This window comes from Cetorhinus maximus, chromosome 4 (genome assembly GCF_964194155.1).
Source record: "Cetorhinus maximus chromosome 4, sCetMax3.hap1.1, whole genome shotgun sequence".
NCBI classification, from domain to species: domain Eukaryota; kingdom Metazoa; phylum Chordata; class Chondrichthyes; order Lamniformes; family Cetorhinidae; genus Cetorhinus; species Cetorhinus maximus.
The window spans coordinates 131909558-131930029 of NC_135882.1; the positions used below are offsets into that span (position 1 = coordinate 131909558).

Genomic DNA, 20472 nt, shown 5'->3' on the forward strand with positions numbered 1-20472 from the left:
ACATAAACTCTGTTTCTTTCTACATAAGTGCTACCAGAACTACTGAGTGCTTGAGCACTTTCTGTTTTTATTTCAGTTTTCTAGCATCCGCAGTATTTTGCTTCTTTGTGATGGTAGCTTCCAAGCTGCAGATTAGCCAGAACATTGTTTGGGAACACAAGCTTGTTTCTAAATGCACCTCTCTTACAAGGTAAGCAAGAGGAGAATAAACAGTGGCAGAAGGGGACATGTCTGATACAAGTCACAAAAGTCCAACATCAGAGGAAGGAAGGGGCACTTGTCTGGAGCACAGCAAGCTGAAATTTGCAGAAAAAAAGAGCTAAAGTCATTTTAACTTACCAGTTTTCTCTGGTTCCTCTGGGGCAGTGCCTGCAATGCCACTATTTTCCAGGCCATATGAAGGATCCACTTTCCCAGAAGACCGAGCCATCTCTTGCACTTTCTTTACATGAGCCTCCACCAGTTCAACTGGCACCTCTTCCCTCACATGGGAAAATTCCTCTGCCAAGAGAAATACAATTACTCACAAACACTGCTAGCAAATGCAGTGATTCTCAACTCGTCATCCAAGCATCATACAAATCCAACTCCATAGTCCCTCTTTTCCCATAGCAACCCAGCAATCCATTACAATCTAACGGATGAAAAGGACGAAAAAATACTGTGCCTTGTTTCTACAGTAACAGTTACATTGTGTTGCAGAATATTGAATTGTATTCATCCAAATTATTACAGGGCTCCAAAAAGGTACAATTGAGATGCATCTCATATCTGTGTCTGGTTACCAATTTTTGTGGTTTAAAATTGTAGATTGCAATTAGACAGCTTTTTCCATCACACTCCTCCTGTGACACGAATGACAGCATAAATGAAGATGCTGGTCACATGTACCACTTAAAAGCAAATGCATAGAGCACACTGCAGCACAATTGGTCAAATGGGAAATGCTACAAGGATTTGAAATAGTAAAGATTCAAGTTCCTGCACGTCCTAAAAATTCATAGAAAATGAAGAGGATAACTGGATTAACCAGTCAGATGGATGGATCTGTGATCTCCTGACCAAAAGACAATTATACCATTATAGCACTGAGCAATTATGCACAAAAAGTATGCTCCAAGAAAAGCTTGTAACCACGAGTTTAACTAACATTATAAAAAAAGGATGAGATATCCAAGTAAGAATCTACTTCAGGTAAAAGGAATCCAGACAATGGGTCAAGTTTAAGATTGAAGGTGAGCTTTTCAGGGACAAAATCAAAAGCACTTTCACACAACAGATTAAAGTCTGAATTTGCTACCCCATAAGGTTGTGACGATTGGGCAAATGAAGCTTTTAAGCCCCTCGTTATGAGAAAAAGATATTATACCAATAGATTAAATTGAATTTAAATTCCACGTGCTGCTGTGGTGGGATTTGAACCCATATCCCCAGAGCATTCGCCTTGATCTCAATTACCAGTAAAACGACATCACCACTCCGCCACCATCTCCCTATAGATATGGAACGAGGGCGAATAAAATGGGGTTGAGGTAACATTTAGCCATGAACAGATTGAATAGCAAAACAGACTAAAAGGGCTGAATAACCTACTACTGTTCCTATGAAATTTTGCCAGTGTTTTCATCGTTTTTCTCAATAGAACTATCCCTTGTATACAAGTTCAAACACTAGAGATGGTATTATCAGAGAAAAGCTAATCTGTTTTCATATGGCATCCCTCTCACAAATGTCTCAAAGCAGTTCAAGAGGTGAAGAGTACACTGCTGAGTGAAGAAAGACAAAGCTTAATGGGAGGATTCGCAAGTTTGGTTGAAAAGGCAGGTTCTTAAGGCAATCCTGATGCCAGATGGCAGCAAGGCAAAGTTGTTTAAAGAGAGCATGCTAAGGATTCCAATTGTAGAAAGATGATCCAACTAGATCTTATGGGCTGGAGCATGCAGCTAAAAATCACTCATAGCACTACAAGCAATCTGCAACTCTCCCACTGATTTGCCCATTCCAATTACTCCCAACTCTCACAAATCGCAATCATACAGATGAAATAAGTTGTCTGTCCCCTTTCCTGCTAGCTTCAGTAGTAAACACAGGTCACCACACTTATACAGGTATCATATTCTATGACATTGAACACCTCAAAATTTCAACAAACATACACCCTCCCAAAGGAAAGGGAGACAAAACACTCAGACGAATGATTCCATTTAATCAATTTCATTGTTACAGCAAAGACAAGCATCACATTAATCTGTCATAATCATGCGTGGCAGAGCGAAGGTCGACAGCTCATTAAACAGTAAATCTCTAACATAGTCAGACAAGGACTATTCTCTGTTGTCTCATTAATATTTTAAAGGCCCATCAACCAAATTCAATAATTCTGGCTCAGTAAATGCACATATGTACCCTGATGACAAAACAACATGTTCCCCATCCTTCGTCTCCCACACCGATGCATGCAGAAAAAAACTGATCATTTTTATCCAGCTTTTGTCCCTCCCATTGGGGTCTGAGGGAGCCCTACATGGTGCTTGAGAGCAGCTGATGTCCATCACCATCCTAGGCCTTATCCTAAATTCAGCATAAGGCAAAGACAAGAATAAAACAATTGTACAGCAATGTTTATGCAACCAAGAAGTGATTGATAATGAGCATGAAGGAGAGGTGACCAAAAAGTTGTTGATAAAGAAAATGTATTTTTATTTATACTCATTCATGGGTGAGAGATCACTGGCAAGGCCAGCATTTACTGCTCATCCCCAATTGCCTTCAAGATGTAGGTGAGCCACCTTCTTGAACACTACATTTCAGCAGGTGTTCCAGGAATTTGGCCCACCAATGGTGAAGGAATGACAATATTGTCCCAAGTCAGGATTGTGTTTTACTTGGAGAGAACCTTTTGGTTGATGTTCCCATGTGTCCACTGTCCTGTCCTCATCATGGGTTTGGAAAGTGCGGTCAAAGGAGCCTTGGCAAGTTGCTGCAGTGTATCTTGTATATGATACACTTGACCACTGCGGAGGAAATGAACATTCAAGGTGGCAGATGAGGTGCTGATCAAGCAGGCTGTTTCGTCCTGGATGATGTTGAGGTTGAGTGTCGTTGGAGCTGGACTCACCCAACTAAGTGGGCAGTATTCCATCACACTTGTAACTTGTGCCTCTCAGTTGGTGAGCAGGCTTTGGGGAGTCAGGAGACAAGTTAATTAATGTTGTTTCCAGCTGTTGAATGTCATGAGGAGATGGCTAGGTTCTCTCGTCAGACATAGTTATTTCCTGGCACTTCCATGGCACGAATGTTACATGGCACTTAATGGCCCAATCCTGAATGTTGTTCAGGTCTTACTGCAGATGGCCAAAAGACATATGGTGCAGCAAACATCCCACTTCTGACCTCATGTTGGAAGGAAGGTCATTGATGAAGCAGCTGAAGGCGGTTGGGCTGAGATAATACTGAGGAACACCCGCTGTGAAGTGCTGGGACTGAGATGACTGTCCTCCAACAATCACAATCATCATCTTCCTTTGCGCGAGATGTGACTCCAACCAGTGGAGAGTTTTGTGTGTTTTCCACTGACTTCAATTTTGTTGCAGCTCCTTGATGCACAGTTAGTCAAATATTGCATTGGTGTCATGGGCAGTCACTTTCAGCTCACCCCTAGAGGGCAGCTCTTTTGTCCATGTTTGGACCGACACTGTAATGACAACTGGAGGCAAGTGGCCCTGGTGGAACCCAAACTGAGCAGGTTATTGCTGTGCAACTGGCACTTCATAGCACTGTCGACGACACCTTCCATCACTTGGCTGTTGAAATAGAGTGGAGTGATTGGGTGGTAATTAGGCGGATTGGATTTCTCTTGCTTTTTGTGGATAGGACATACCTGGGCAATTTTCCACATCTCAGGATAGAAGCAAGTATTGCAGCTGTATTGGAATAGCTTGGTTATAGGTATACTAGTTCTGGAGCACAAGTCTTCTGTACTATTTGTCAGATTCCAAAGCTTTTGCAGTATCCAGTGCCTTCAGCTGTTTCTTGATATTATGTGGATTGAATAGAATTTGCTGAAGATTGGTATCTATGATGCTGGGGACCTCAGGAGATGTCTGAGATGGATCATCCTCTCAGCACTTCTGGCTGAAGATGGTTGCAAATGCTTCAGCGTTGTCTCTTGCACTGACTTGCTTGACTCTGCCACCACTGAGGATGGGGTTATTGGTGGAGCTTCCTCCTCCTGTCACTTGTTTAATTGTTCACCACAATTCACAACTGGATTTGGCAGGACAGCAGAGCTCTGATCTGATCCATTGGCTTTGGGATCACCTAGCTCTATCAGATGTTGGTTCCAGTGCTGGGTATGCAAGTAAGCAGTTCTATGTTGTAGCTTCACAAGGTCGACACCTCACCTTTAAGAAAGCCTGGTGCTGCTCCTAGCATGCCCTCCTGCACTCTTCATTGAACCAGAGTTGATCCCCTGGCTTGATGGTAATGGTAGAGTGAGGGATATGCCATGCCATGAGATTACATATTGTGTTGAAGACATTTATGCTGACGGACCTCATGGATGCCCAGTTTCGGTTGCTAAAACTGTTCTAAATCAATCCAATTTAGCATGGTGGCAATGCAACACAACGCAATGGAGGTATCCTCAATGTGAACAGAGAACTTTGTCTCCACAAGGACTGTGCAACGGTCACTCAAAGCAATATCGGCATGAGTATCTGCAGCTAGTAGTTAGAGAAGATGAGGTCAAGTCGGTTTTTTCTTCTATTTTTACTTAGTTCTGTTGAAGGGTCATTCGGACTCGAAACATTAACTGTGCTCCTCTCCGCAGATGCTGCCAGACCTGCTGAGTTTTTCCAGGTATTTTTGTTTTTGTTTCGGTTTTTTCTCGTTAGTTTCCTCAGAAGTTGCTGCAGGCCCTATCTAGCAGCTATGTCCTTCAGAACTCAGTCAGCTCAGTCAATGGTGGTGCTATTGAGCCTCTATGGTGATGGATATTAAAGTTACCCAGCCAGAGAACATTCTGTGCTGTTGCCACCCTCAGTACTTGCTCTAAGTGATGCTCCACATGGAAGAACAATGATGAACATCTGGAGGTTTGGAAAGAGCTACAGAAATGCAAATTTTCCTTGCTTTTCAAATCAAAAACAGTACCAGGTAATAGCAGAAATCACAGACATAGAGATCAGCACTCTCCTATTAAATGTCAGCCTGCCAATCTAACCATGCTAAATTTCATCCCAACCTCATTATTCTCTGAAAACAACCTTTATTAACTGCAGGTTGAAATGTGACTCCTAAAATAGGCCAAAATGTGAAAGATGCCAGGGCTGGGCCAATAAATATCATTTGTTAGGATTGTATACTTGCTGGCCAGTCAGTTCATATCCCAAGAAAAAGTTTCTCACTCAAAGGTCAACCCAGTAAAACCCCAAACTGCACATTTAACAGTACACCAGTAACTTGAACACTTAGAGAAGGCAGAACACAAGCTCAATGGATCTCAAAAATAACAAACACAAGGTATTTTCTAGATGACTTACTCTCCATTTCAGCTGGAATATTATCAGCAAGCACAAGCTGCACAAGATTTTTTAAGCAGCAAGTTGAAGGCCTGAAGCAAGATTATAGAAGAAGTGAATTAAATGAAATCAGCCAGAGGGGAGGACAAGATAGCAAACAATGCAAAGAAAGGGTAATCAAAGATAAACTCCATGAAGGAAGATGGGGGCATAAGTTTCAATAGGCAGAAAGTAAATTTGGACATTATGAAATTGCACTATTGACCATGATTAGGTGCAATTCACTTTGAGGTCAAGTACTGGAGACAAAAAATCTGAACTGTTCCAGGAAACAGCTCACTTTGTGGACCAATCTTTTTCATTGAATCATCTGAAACCAAGCTAAATAGTTTTGTCTTCAACTTGCTTTCAGTTTTACTTTCCTACAAAGCCTCATTTTTGAGCAGGGTTTGTTCACATCAGGATAACACTGATTGCAGAGACCATATCTAAACATTCCATACCCAAAGCAGCTTTGGCAGCAGCTGCAGCCACTCGGGGATCCACAACAGAGGCCAGGAACGCCACAGTGCTCATAACAGGATTCCCAGATTGGCTGAAAGGAACAGGCTGGAAGGCCAGAGGGCCAAGGGAGGAGTCAGTGTCTTCCAAGTAAGGGTCTTCAATGGGCAGTCGCAGAAAGTTCAATATGCACTCATCCTGAGTGCGGCTCCCAACATGCTCAGATACTTTATTCCAGTCATCTTTGTACATTTCCAGAGCCTACGAAGAAAAAGAGTAAATTAGTTATCTTTCAAAAAAGTCTGTAGCATTTACAAATTACATTTGCAGTTAATTAAAGCACTCTTGAAAGCTCGGGACATGGCCAGATTCTGCAATTCATGTAGCCAATAACAAAAGCTGAAGCCTCTTGGTCACCTGTAGATGGGTAAAATAGTTAAATGTCAAGATAGCAATGTGCAAACTCTTCTACATTTTAACGACCAGATGACATGGAAACAGCCATCTACAAAACTCAGACTAATAAACCTCATTTGTCCCATGTCAAAGCCATAAACTGATTCTTGCCCACTGGATTACTTGCACATCAAGCAACCTCTTCACGACCCACCTTCCCCAACCCAAGAATACATCACTGCTCATGAAAGAACACCAACTGAGCAATGAATGAACATATTAGCTTATGCTAATTTTTCCCCTTCCTTTGCAAACAACATAAAACGATGCAGCGTAAAGTGGTCATTCAGCACATCATGTTTACACCAGCTCTGGTAGGACTAAGTGGTGACAAATGCCCAGACCCTGATGAACTCCATCCTGGGTTTGAAATTAGGTAGCTACAGCTATAGTGGATGCATTGATTTAGATTTTCCAGAATTCCTTAGATTCTACAACAGTTCCCAAAGATTGGAAGGTAGCAAGGGTAACCCCACTATCAAAGGAAGGAAGGAGAGAGAAAATGGGGAACTATATGTCAGCTGACCTTCCATGAGTAGTATGCAAAATATTAGAATATATTATTGAAGACATGGTAACATGGCATTATAAAGCAACAATTTGATTGCTAAGCAGAGTCAACAGGCCTTACGAAAGGGTAATGGGTGTTTGCAAAATCTGTTAAGGATGTACTGAGTAAGATAGGTAAGGGAGAACGAGTGGATATATGTAGATTTTCAAAAAGTATTCGATAAGGTGCCACACAAGGCGTTGTTACACAAAATTAGGACGAGTGGGATTGTAATATTTAGTGAGGAGTGAGGATCATTTAGTTCACAAAACACAATGGGAATAAACAGGACATTTTTCGAATTAGCAAGTTGTAACTTGTTGGGGGGGTGGGGGCAAAGAATAAGTACTTGGATCTCAGCTATTTACAATCTATATTGATGACTTCAATGAGGGGGCCAAGTGTAACATGTTCAAGTTTGCTTATGATGCAAACTGAGTGGTGAGGATGCAAAAAAAGCTGCAGAAGGATATAGACAGATTGGTTGGATGAGTGGGCAAGAACATGGCAGATGGAATACAATGTGGCAAAGTATGAAGTCATCCATTTTGGTAAGAAAAGTAGGGAAAACAAAAAGGTAATTTTTTTTTTGAATGGTGAGAGACTGGGAAATGTTTGCATTCAGATGGACCTGGGTGTCCTTGCTCCTAATTTCTAAGGTCTTATGTACAAGAGTTGGTCATTCGGCCCCCCAAGCCTGCTCACCATTTAATCAGATCATGACTGATCCAATTGAGGCCTTAACTCCACTTTTCTGCCTGTCTTCCATAACCCTTGAATCCCTTGTCAATCAAAAAACTGCCTAATTCAGCCTTGAATTTATTCTAAGACCCAGCTTCCACTGCTCTCTGGGAAGAAAATTTCAAGATCAACGACCCTTAGAAAATAAATTCCTCCTCAACTCAGTCCTAAATGGCTAACCGCTTATTCTGAAACTGTGGGCCTCTAGTTCTCGATTCCCCCACAAGGAGAAACAACATCTCCACATCTATCTTGTCAAGCTCCCTCCAGAATCCATACTTTTCAATAAGATCACCTCTCATTCTTCTAAACCTCAAAGACTATAGACCCAAATCTTTCTTCAGACAACAACCCCTTCAAGAGGAATCAACCCAGTGAATCTTCTCCCAATTGCCTCCAAGGAAATACATCTCCCTCTTCAGGGAACCAAAACACTACAGTGTCCAAGGTGCAGTCTCACCAGTGTCCTGCACAGTTGTAGCAATACTACCTTACTTATATACTCCATCCGTCTTGCAATCAAGGCCACATTACATTTGCTTTCCTAAGTACTTGCTAATAACTTGTATGAATCAAAGTTAACATGCAGGTACAGCAAGCAATTAGGAAGGCAAATGATATGTTAGCTTTTGCTACAAAAGGATTGGAGTATCTGAGGAAACAAGTCTTATCACAATTATACAGGACATTGGTGATGTACACCTGGAGTACAGTCTGCAATTTCGGTCTCCTTATCAAAAGGAAGAACATTGTTGCTGTCTCTTTAGTGCAACTAAGGTTCACGAGACTAGTTCCTGGGGCGAGGAGAATATGCTATGAGGAGAGATTGAGTGGAATAGGCCAGTGTTCCCTAGAATGAAGAATGAGATGATCTAATTGCATATAAAATTCAAAAAGGGATTGCCAGGGTTGACACTCAGAGGCTGTTACCCCTGTCTGGGGAATTTAGAACATGGGGACCCAGTCTCAGAATAAGGGGTTAGCAGAATAGTACTAAGAGGAGAAATTTCTTCACAAACACTATTGTGAATCTTTAAAATTCTCTATCCCAGAGAGCTGTGGATGGTCAGCCATCAAGTATATTCAAGACAGAGGTTGACAGGTTCTTGGGAGCTAACGAAATTCAAGGATATAGGGATAGTGCAGGAAGGTGCGGTTGAGGTAGATATTCACTAATGTTGTTGTTGAATGGTGAAGCAGACTCAAAGGGCCAAATGGCCCACAGCAGCTCCTATTTATTTTCTTTGGCAGATCTATTCACCAAGTCCCTGTTACCCACAACCCCACCTCCCTGCTCATTTTCCTAGTCCTGTAAATGTTTTCCCCTCATGTACTTATGTCATTCTCTTTTCAAAGCAACAATTCAAACTGCTTCCACTACCCTTCCACTGAATATTTCCCCCAACAAGCAATCACCATTAATCTCTGCTGTGTTACTCAACAATTTTGTATTATTGCTTCAATCCCAAGTGTTCCAATTCTGCTCACAAGTTTATTATTTGTTAGTTTATTAAAAGCCTACCAGATACTAATCTTCAACCACAAGAACCTCTTCAAACCTCTCCGTTGCTTCAAACTCAACCAAAATGGTTCAAATCTCACTATGGCAAGCTGTGAAACTATTTCAATAAAATTGTTAATTTGTAATCTGTTGAAGAGAATCACCATGAAAGCTGCTGAATTATGGTCAAGTCTCAACTGGTTCACAGATGTTCTTCAAAGAATGGAGTCCATCGCCCACCTGGTCCTGCCTACAGGAATCCAATCCAACACTGCCTGCGATTCAATGCCCTCTGAAGTAGCCTAGCAAGCAACCCAATTGTAAGTACCACTCAGAGCAGAATCAGCACAAGGCCTGTAGCTGTTTTACAAGGAGGCTAGCCAGCATCTCTGAATAACTAGTAATGGCAATACATGTAACCTTGCCAGCATCATTACTATTCAGAGAACAAACAAACAAAAGTCCATCACTCTAATACAAAAGTAAAATACTGTAGATGCTGGAAATCTGAAGTAAAAACAGAAAACGCTGAAATACTCAGCAGGTCAGGTAGCATTTGTGGAGAGAAACAAGTGAGCGTTTCAGGTTGATGACCTTTCATCAAAGCTTCGCAACCTGATTTTCTCGCTTAATTCTCAAACTGTTCTCACTGATCTGATGAAGGGTCGTCATCTATCTGAAACAATAACGATTTGTTTCCACAGATGCTCCCTAACCTGAGTATTGAGGATTTTCTGTTTTTATTGCAGTAAAATTCCTTGCCTGTGCGCACCTTGCAGCTCGAAGCCACACAAGGAAGAATGGCCCACAAGAAACAATATCAGCATCTCTGTGACTGTGAAAGGCACCAAGTCAAACAAGATATTGCCTCATCCATAAACCTGCAACTACAGCACATTTGCTGGGTTGCAATTAGGAGTGGGAACTCCGGTCAATTTTTTCTCCTCTAATGCAGAAACTGGCCATTATCTGCAAGTATCACCCCAGCTGAGGCCAGGGGCAAATCTGCGACCTTTCTACTGTACCATTAAGCTGTGTCATTAGCTTAACCTGTTAATGCACTCATTTTAAACACAGCTTTTCAAACCAGTCACTAGGTTCAGTAAAACTACAGGAATCCGTGAAACAGAACATATTGGCTATGATGCTGCCATATTAAAACCTCAGTTGTTCATTATGCACTCCATGCAGTCTCAAGTCATCATAAAATTATTAAACAGCCTTCATATAATTGTCCCACTCAACAAAATCTTTTAAAATATTAGCATTAATACTTAGTACAATAATGACTGAACATTTATCAGATTGTGTCTGATACTGACAGAATTCGCATTATAATAAAGAGGTTAAGAAGGCCACATTAGTGTTCTTTGAGCTGTACAACCTGTTCTAGTCAAGTATAGTACGCCTATTGCACAAACTGTACTATGTGCAAAACTGCATTTTTAAAAATTTATTTTATGCTTCCATTTCACAGAAACATTCTTACTGAAATAGAAGACAGGCCACAGCCAGGGAAATTCATGGCAAGCATCATGAATACTGGAAGCACAAACGCAACCTGACATCTCACCCCAGTCTGCTCCAGCTAATGTTTTTTGACTGAGGGATGAACCATAGCCAAGACATCATAAAAATTCACCGTCGCTCTTCCTACAGGGCAATGAGATAGTGTACGTTACCTGAACAGGTGGATAGGATAGCTTAAGATCACACACCCAATAGTCAAATGTATTCAGCCAATACATTCCCACAAAAGGATAAAATAAGTCAAAGCCAGAGCCTCCTTGATGTTGAAAGGGATAGAGAATAAGATGAAGCAGAGAAAGGACACCTGAGAACCAGGCTGAAGAAACAAAGTTCAGAAGGTGGTAAGAAAGGAAATAAGAGACAACAGAGTGCAGCTGAGGTAACTGAGTGCAGGCTTGGAGTTTGGTGAGAGGGAGAGCATTTGCTTTCTTTCTCTTTTTATATTTCTCACCTTGTAGAAATTAGTTCTTGCTCTACCACAGGGAAAGGAGCTGTTTGGTGAGTATCTGGGAAGTGGGTAAGTTCTATTCTATCCCGAAGATGGCAAAGTTAATAACATATACAAAAAAGCAACATAAATAAGTGTTTTATATAATTAAGTAAGATTTCAAACACATTAAGGATGGCAGGACACGTGATGTGTCAAGGCTGCAGTACGTCCAGGGATCTCCCGGATAACGTCATGATCCAGGGCAAACACGTTAGTGTTTGCAGCTTGAGGAACTTTGGCTCAGAATCATTGAGCAGGAAGCTGAGCTGCAGAAGCTGCAACACATCAAGGAGGGGGAAAGTTTCCTGAATGCTTTGTACCAGGAGGCAGTCACACCATTGAGGATAGGGTCTTCTGAATTCATCAGTGGTCAGGGACAGGAAGGTGTGACTGCAACTGAGGCAGGTAAAGGGACTCAAAAGGGCAGGAATGCAGGAGTGCAAGCCTCTGCAATTGTCCAATAGGTCTGAGGTTCTCTCAGCTTGTTTGGAAGACAGCAGGGGCTGCAGGGTGGATGAGTAAACTGACCATTGCACCGTGGTACAGGAAGCCATCCAGGTAGTGGGGGGGAGCAAAAAGGAATGTAGGCCAGTAGGGGACAGTATAGTGAGGGGGATTGACACTGTTCTCTGTAGCGAAGAGCAAGAAGCCAAACAGCTGTGATGCCTGCCCAGTACTGGGGTTCAGGAGAATTGCTCAAGGCTGGAGAGGAACTTTCAGTGGGAGGGGAGAGGGTCAAATTGTTGTGGTCCACATAGGTACCAACAACATAGGCAGAACCAGGAAAGAGGCTTGCGTGGAGAGTATGGGGAGCTAGATACTAAATTGAAAAGTAGAACCGCAATGGTTATAATCTCGAGATTATTACCCAAGCCACGTGCAAATTGGCATAGGGTACATAAAATTAGACATAAATCCATAGCTCAGACTGGTGTGGGAGAAGTGGGTTCTGGTTGTGGGGCACTCGCACCGATAGTAGGTAAAGTGGGGGCTGTACCATTGGGATGGTCTACACCAGAACTGGGCTGTGACCAGTGTTCTTGCGACCCGCATAACTGGGGAACTAGATAGTTTTAAATGATATCATGGGGGCAAGGCATCAAATGTGGAAATATATGGTTTATCAAAGAATAAAGGCAAGCTAAGAAAGGAAAACAGTACTATGGGAAATGAGGGTCAGAGAGTGGCAGGAAGGAACAGAGAGAAAAAACCTAAGAACGCACAAAGAATCAAGACGAGATGTCACCAAGATAACAAAAAGACTACAGGCTCGACATCTGAATGCACATATCATTCATAAAGTAAACAACTCACTGGAGGAGGCGCCACAAATATCCCCATCCTCAATGATGGGGGAGCCCAGCACATCAGTGCAAAAGATAAAGCTGAAGCATTTGCCACAATCTTCAGCCAGAAGTGCCAAATGGCTAATCCATCTCAGCCTCCTCCAGAGGTCCCCAGTATCACAGATGCCAGTCTTCAGCCAATTTGATTCACTCCACGTGATATCAAGAAACAGTTGAAAGAACTGAATGCTGCAAAGGATATGGGCCGTGACAATATTTCAGCAATAGCACTGAATATTGTGCTCCAGAACTTGCCACACCCCGAGCCAAGGTGTTCCAGTTTGGCAACAACACTGGCATCTACCCAAGCTATGTGGAAAATTGCCCAAGTGTGTCCTGTACACAAAAAGCAGGACAAATCCAACCTGGTTAATTACCAACCCTTCAGTCTACTCTCCATCACCAGTGAAGTAATGGAAGGGGTCATCAACAGTGCTATCAAGCAGCACTTGCTTAGCAATAACCTGCTCACTGACACCCAGTTTGGGTTTCGCCAGGGCCACTCAACTCCTAACCTCATGACAGCCTTGGTTCAAACATGAACAAAAGAGCTGAACTCCCGAGGTCAAGTGAGAGTGACTGCCCTTGACAGCAAGGCAGCATTTGACCGAGTGTGGCATCAAGGAGCCCTAGCAAAACTGGAGTCAATGGGAATCGGGGGGAAAACTCTTCCCAGGTTGGAGTCATACCTAGCCCAAAGGAAGATGGTTGTGGTTGTTGGAGGTCAGTCACCTCAGCTCCAGGACATCACTGCAGCAGTTCCTCAGGGTAGTGTCCTCAGCCCAACCAACTTCAGTGCTTCATCAGTGACCTTCCTTCCATAAGGTCAGAAGTGGGGATGTTCGCTGATGATTGCACAATGTTCGGCACCATTCGCGACTCCTCAGATACTGAAGCAGCCCATATCCAAATGCAGCAAGACCTGGACAATATCCACATTTGGGCTGACAAGTGGCAAGTGACATTACCTGACACTTGTATGGCATGAATGGCCATCTCCAACAAGAGAGAATCCAACCATTGCCCTTGATGTTCAATGGTATTACCATCACTGAATCCCCCACTGTCAACATCCTGGGGGGGGGTTACCATTGACCAGAAACTGAACAGTACTAGCCATATAAATACTGCAGCTACAAGAGCAGGTCAGAGGCTAGCAATCCTGCAACAAGTAACTCACCTCCTGGCTCCCCAAAGCTTGTCCACCACTTACAAGGCACAAGTCAGGAATGTGATGGAATACTCTCCACTTACCTGGATGAGTGTAGCTCCCACAACACTCAAGAAGCTTGACACCCATCTAGGACAAAGCAGCGCACTTGACTGGCCAATAACATCAACAAACATTTACTCCCTCCACCACGTCACATGGTAGCAGCATTGTGTACCATCTACAAAATGCACTGCAAGAATTCACCAAACTCCTTCAACAGCACTTTCCAAATCCACAATCACTACCATCTGGAAAGAGAAGGGCAGCAGATAGATGGGAACACCACCACCTGGAAGTTCCCCTCCAAGTCACTCACCATCCTGACTTGGAAATATATCACCATTCCTTCACTGTCGCTGAATCAAAATCCTGGAACTCCCTTCCTAACAGCACTGTGGGTGTACCTACACCACATGGGCTGCAGCGGTTCAAGACGACAGCTCACCAACACCTTCTCAAGGGCAACTAGGGATGGGCAATAAATGCTGGCCCAGGCAGCGAAGTCCACACCCCGTGAATGAATAAAAAAAGAATAAAAACACACTTAAGTAAATAAATATCATGTTAGCCATTACGGAGACCTGGCTGCAAGATGACAAGCATGACAAGGTCACTGTTTAAAAATAAGGGGTCGTCCATCCATTTAAAACAGAGATGAGGCAAAACTTTTTAACTCAGATGGTCGGGTATCTTTGGAACTCTCTTCCTGAAAAGGTGGTGGAAGCAGAGTCTTTGAATATTTTTAAGGCAGAGGTGGATAGATTCTTGGTAAGCAAGGAGGCGATAGGCTATTGGTAGTAGGCGGTATGCAGATTTCAGGTTCATATCAGATCAGCCTTGATCTTATTAAATGGCAGAGTCGGTTCAAGAGGCTGAATGGCCTCCTCCTGCTCCTTGTTCATACTGGGTCCTGGATATTATGGGGTATATGACATCTAGGAAGCTAGGTAAAAGTGGAGAGGTAGCACTTAATCAAGGATGGCAGTTGTGCAATAGTTAGAGATGACGTTAGTTCAGGAGTCAGGAAGTAGAATTGCTCAGCAGGTCTGACAGCGTATCCGGAGAGGAATACAGTTAACGTTTCGAGTCCGAATGACTCTTCATCAGAACTAAGAGAAGATATAAAAGAGGTGAAATATAAGCTGGTTTGGGGCGGGGCGGGGGAACAGGTAGAGCTGGATAGAGAGCCAGTGATAGGTGGAGATTGCCAAAAGATATCATAGACAAAAGGACAAAAGGTGTTGACGGTGGTGATATTAGCTAAGAAATGTGCTAATGGGGACATTAAGGGTAGAAAACAGGACGAGCAAGGTACAGATAGGCCTAGTGGGGGTGGGGTGGGGGGAAGGGATCGAAATAGGCTAAAAGGTAGAGATAAAACAATGGATGGAAATACATTTAAAAATAATGGAAATAGATGAGAAAAGAAAAACATACATAAATTATTGGAAAAGGGGGGATCAGAAAGGGGGTGGGGATGGAGGAGAGAGTTCATGATCTAAAGTTGTTGAACTCAATATTCAGTCCAGAAGGCTGTAAAGTACCTAGTTGGAAGAAGAGGTGCTGTTCCTCCAGTTTGCGTTGAGCTTCACTGGAACATTGCAGCAGGCCAAGGATGGACATGTGGGCATGAGAGCAGGGTGGTGTGTTGAAATGGCAAGCGACAGAGAGGTCTGGATCATGCTTGCAGATAGACCGAAGGTGTTCCGCAAAGCGGTCACTGAGTCTGCATTTGGTCTCTCCAATGTAGAGGAAACCGCACTGAGAACAGCGAATGCAGTAGACTAAATTGAGGGAAGTGCAAGTGAAATGCTGCTTCACTTGAAAGGAATGTTTAGGTCCTTGGACAGTGAGGAGGGGGGAAGTAAAGGGGCAGGTGTTGCACCTTCTGCGGTTGCATGGGAAGGTGCCGTGGGAGGGGGTTGAGGTGTAGGGGGTGATGGATGAGTGGACCAGGGTGTCCCGGAGGGAACAATCCCTGCAGAATGCCGCCGGGGTGGTGAAGAGAAGATGCGTTTGGTGGTGGCATCATGCTGGAGTTGGCAGAAACGGCGGAGAATGATCTTTTGAACGCTGAGGCTGGTGGGGTGATAAGTGAGGACAAGGGGGACCCTATCATGGTACTGGGAGGGAGAGGAAGGTGTGAGGGCGGATGCGCAAGAGATGGGCCGGACACGGTTGAGGACCCTGTCAACCAACGTGGGTGGAAAACCTCTGTTAAGGGAGGCATGTCAGAGGAACTGTTTTTGAAACTGGCATCATCAGAACAGATGCGATGGAGGCGACGGAACTGAGAAAATGGGATGGAGTCCTTCCAGGAAGCGGGGTGTGAGGAGCTGTAGTCAAGGTAGCTGTGGGAGTCGGTAGGCTTGTAATGAATATTGGTGGACAGTCTATCACCAGAAATTGAGACTGAGGGGTCAAGGAAGGGAAGGGAATTGTCAGAAATGAACCATGTGAAAATGATGGAGGGGTGGAAATTGGAAGCAAAATTAATAAATTTTTCCAGGACCAGGCGAGAGCATGAAGCAGCACCGAAGCAGTCATCGATGTACCGGAGAAAGAGTTGTGGGAGGGGGCCGGAGTAGGACTGGAATAAGGAATGTTCCACATACCCCATAAAGAGACAGGCGTAACTGGGGCCCATGCGGATACCCATAGCCACACCTTTTATTTGGAGGAAGTGAGAGGAGTTTAAGGAGAAATTGTTCAATGAGAGAACTAGTTCAGCCAGACGGAGGAGAGTAGTGGTGGATGGGGATTGTTCGGGCCTCTGTTTGAGGAAGAAGCGGAGAGCCCTCAGACCATCCTGGTGGGGGATGGAGGTGTAGAGGGATTGGACGTCCATGGTGAAGAGGAGGCGGTTGGGGCCAGGGAACTGGAAATTGTTGATATGATGTATGGTGTCAGAGGAATCGCGGATGTAGGTGGGAAGAGACTGGACAAGGGGAGAGAGAATGGAGTCAAGATAGCAAGAAATGAGTTCTGTGGGGCAGGAATAGGCTGACACGATTGGTCTGCCGGGACAGTCCTGTTTGTGGATTTTGGATAGGAGGTAGAGGCGGGCTGTCCGAGGTTGGGAGACTATGAGCGTGGAAGCTGTGGAAGGAAGATCTCCAGAAGAGATGAGCTCTGTGACAGCCCTAGTAACAATGGCTTGATGTTCAGTGGTGGGGTCATGGTCCAGGGGGAGGTAGGAGGAAGTGTCTGCAAGTTGATGCTCAGCCTCTGCGAGGTAGAGGTCAGTGTGCCAGACAACAACAGCACCACCCTTGTCAGCAGGTTTGATGACAATGTCAGGGTTGGACCTGAGAGAACAGAGTGCAGCAAGTTCAGAGAAAGACAGGTTAGAGTGGGTGAGAGGAGCAGAGAAATTGAGACAACCGATGTCACGCCAGCAATTCTCAATGAAAAGATCAAGAGCAGGTAAGAATCCAGAGGGGTCCAGGTGGAGGGAGAATATTGGAGGCAGGTAAAAAGATCCATTGAACAGGGAGAGGACTCCTGCCCAAAGAAGTGAGCATGGAGACGAATGCAGGGCAAGAAAAGTTCAGCATCATGACGAGCCCGAAATTCATTGAGATGAGGGCGTAAGGGTATGAAACTGAGTCCTTTGCTAAGCACTGAACATTAAGCATCAGAGAGGGGAAGGTCAGGGGGTATGGTGAATACACAGCCAGGGCTGGGATTGGAAGACGGGATGGGGAAAGAGAGACGGGCAGGGGTGGAGGGTCTTGATGGGCGTTGGTGTCAATGAGTTGTTGGAGCTTGCGTTCCTTTGCACCTGAAAGAAAGAGGCAAAGTTTCTTGTTGAGGTGTTGGATGAGACGAAAAATAAACAAACTGTAGGCAAGGGCAGCTTAGAAATAGGGTGCGTCAGTGCTGCTGGAGGGAGAGGTCGAATATGTTCATATGGCAGCTTATGGCACTGAGTGTGGATCTCAGGATGCGACGAGAACAGCAGTCCGAGGAGCATTCTATGTCCCGGAGATACCTGTCATCCTGGGTGGATTCGAAGCATGAGGGATGGAACTTCAGTTGAAATCCATGTGGGGTAAGTCGGAGACGGAGACAGTCACTGAGTCACATTTCTTAGCTAATATCACCACTGTCAATATCTCTTTGTCCTTTTGTCTATGACATCTTTTGGTAATCTCCACCTATCACTGGCCCTCTATCCAGTTCTACCTGTCCCACCCCCCATTAAACCAGCTTATATTTCACCTCTTTTCTATTTTTCCTTAGTTCTGATGAAGAGTCATTCGGACTCGAAACGTTAACTGTATTCCTCTCCGCAGATGCTGTCAGACCTGCTGAGTTTTTCCAAGTATTTTTGTTTTTGTTTTGGATTTCCAGCATCCGCAGTTTTTTTGCTTTTATATTAAGGAAGTAGAATTGGTTTGGGTTGAGATGAGATGAGGAATAGTAGGGGAAGGAAGTCACTCATGAGAGTGGTCTGTAGGCCCCCTGACAGTAACCACAATGTAGGATAAAGTTTACAAGAGGAAATATTGGGTGCTTGTGAGAAAGGGACAGCAATAATCATGTGTGACTTTAATCTACATATACACTAGAAAAATCAGATCGACAGTATTAACCGGGATGAGGAGTTCATAGAATGCTTTCAAGATAAGTTTCTTAAAGTGGCACATTCTGGAACTAACCAGAGGGCAGGTTATATTAGACTTGGTATTGTGTAATGTGACACAATTAATTAATGACCTCAGAGTAAAGGCACCCCTGTGTAACAGCGACCACAATATGATTGAATTATACACCCAGTTTGAAAGGGAGAAGAGTGGGTCTAAGAATAGTATTTAAAACCTAAATAAGGGCAACCATGTGGGCTTGAAAGCTGAGCTAGCTGAAGTGAACTGGGATACTGGGCTTGGGGATAGATCAGAGAAGCAGTGGCAGGCATTTAAGGGGATATGTCAGAATACTGAGAACGAGTATATTCCTACTATAAAGAAAAAATTTAAAGGGTGAACCCACCATCCATGGTTAACTGTAGTAGTTAGGGAAAGCATCGAACTCAAGGAAAAAGCATTACTGCACAAAGATGCATGACAGGTCAGACGATTGGCCAAAATATAATGACTGAAAGACAAAGACGAAAAGGTTAATTAGGAGAAAGAAACAGGAAGAGAGTAGGTAAAGTGAGAGTGTTGGTCCTCGAGCGTCAGTGGGGAGTTAGTCGTAGTTAAGGAAATGGCGGATGCAACGAACAAATATTTTGCTACTGTCTTCACTGCAGAGAATACAAAAAACATTCCAGTAATAGCTGTAAATCGGGAGGTGGAAGGGAAGAGAGGAACTTGGTGAAATTACTATCACTAGGGAAGCAGTACTGAGCAAACTGATGGAGCTGCGGGCTGACAAGTCTCCGGGTCCTGATGGACTTCATCTTTGGGTCTTAAATGAGGTGGCTAATGAGGTAGAAGATGGGTTGGTGTTATTTTTCCAAATTTCCTTTGATTCTGAAAAAGTTCCATCAGACTGGAAAGTGACAAATATAACCCCTCTATTCAAGAAGGGAGGGAGGCAGAAAACAGTAAACTATAGTCTGGTTAGCTTAACGTCTATTGTGGGGAAGGTGTTAGAGTCGATCATTAAAGAAGTTATAGCTGGGTACTTAAAGCTCAAGGTAATTGGGAAGAGTCAGCATGGTTTTATGAAAAGGAAATCACATTTAACCCATTTCTTTGAGTTTTTTGAAAGAGTCACATGTGTCGTGGATAGAGGGGAACCTGTAGACGTACTGTACTTGGATTTCCAGAAAGTATTTGATAAGGTGCCACATCAAAGGTTGTTGAGGAAAATAAAAGTTCAGTGTAGGAGGTAACATATTAGCCTGGATAGAAGATTGGCTGGCCAGCAGAAAACAGTATGCATAAATGGTTCTGTGTCAGATTGGCAGGATGTGACTTGTGGAGTACTGCCTGTGCTGGAGCCTCAACTTTTTACAATTTATATCAATGACTTAGATGAGAGGAGTGAAGGTAACTAAATTTGCAGACAACACAAAGATAGGTAGGAAAGTATGTTGTGAACTCGACATAAGAAGTTTGCAGGCAGATATAGATAGATAGGTTGAGTGAGTGAGCAAAAATCTGGAAGATGGGAGTATAATGTGGGAAAATGTGAAGTTGTTCACTGGCAGGAAGAATAAAAAAGCAGATTGTTACTTAAATGGAGAACGACTGCAGAATTCTGAGGTGCAGAGGGATCTAGGTGCTCTCATGCATGAGTCACAGAAAGTTGATGTGCAGGTACAGCATGTAATCAAGACTAATGGAATGTTATCCTTTATTACAAGAGGAATTGAAGATAAAAGTAAGGATGTTATGCTTCAGTTATACAGGGCATTGGTGAGACCACATCTCGACTATTGTGTGTAGTTTTGGTCTCCTTATTGAAGGAAGGATGTAAATGCGCTGGAGGTGGTGCAGAGGTGATTTACTAGATTGATACCTAGAATGAGCCGGCTGTTCTATGAGATTAGGTTGGACAGGCTAGGCTTGTTTCCGCTGGAGTTCAAAAGAGTGAGGGGTGACTTGATTAAAGTGTATAAGATCCTAACAGTCTCAACAAGGTGGACCTAGAAAGGTGGTTTCCTCTT

General features: G+C 43.6%; 1 protein-coding gene across 3 annotated transcripts in view; it reads right to left on the reverse strand.

Annotated features, from left to right (window-relative positions):
• The window catches only part of LOC144679895 (SWI/SNF complex subunit SMARCC1-like), a 213040-nt gene that overhangs the window by 94506 nt on the left and 98062 nt on the right, over positions 1–20472 (reverse strand). For all 3 annotated transcript variants that reach the window (XM_078540826.1, XM_078540827.1, XM_078540825.1), the window contains exons 20-21: positions 6026–6284; positions 340–501 (exon numbers count right to left, since the gene is read on the reverse strand). In XM_078540826.1, the coding sequence (XP_078396952.1) occupies positions 340–501; positions 6026–6284 (421 nt within the window). The remainder of the gene's footprint in view (positions 1–339; positions 502–6025; positions 6285–20472) is intronic.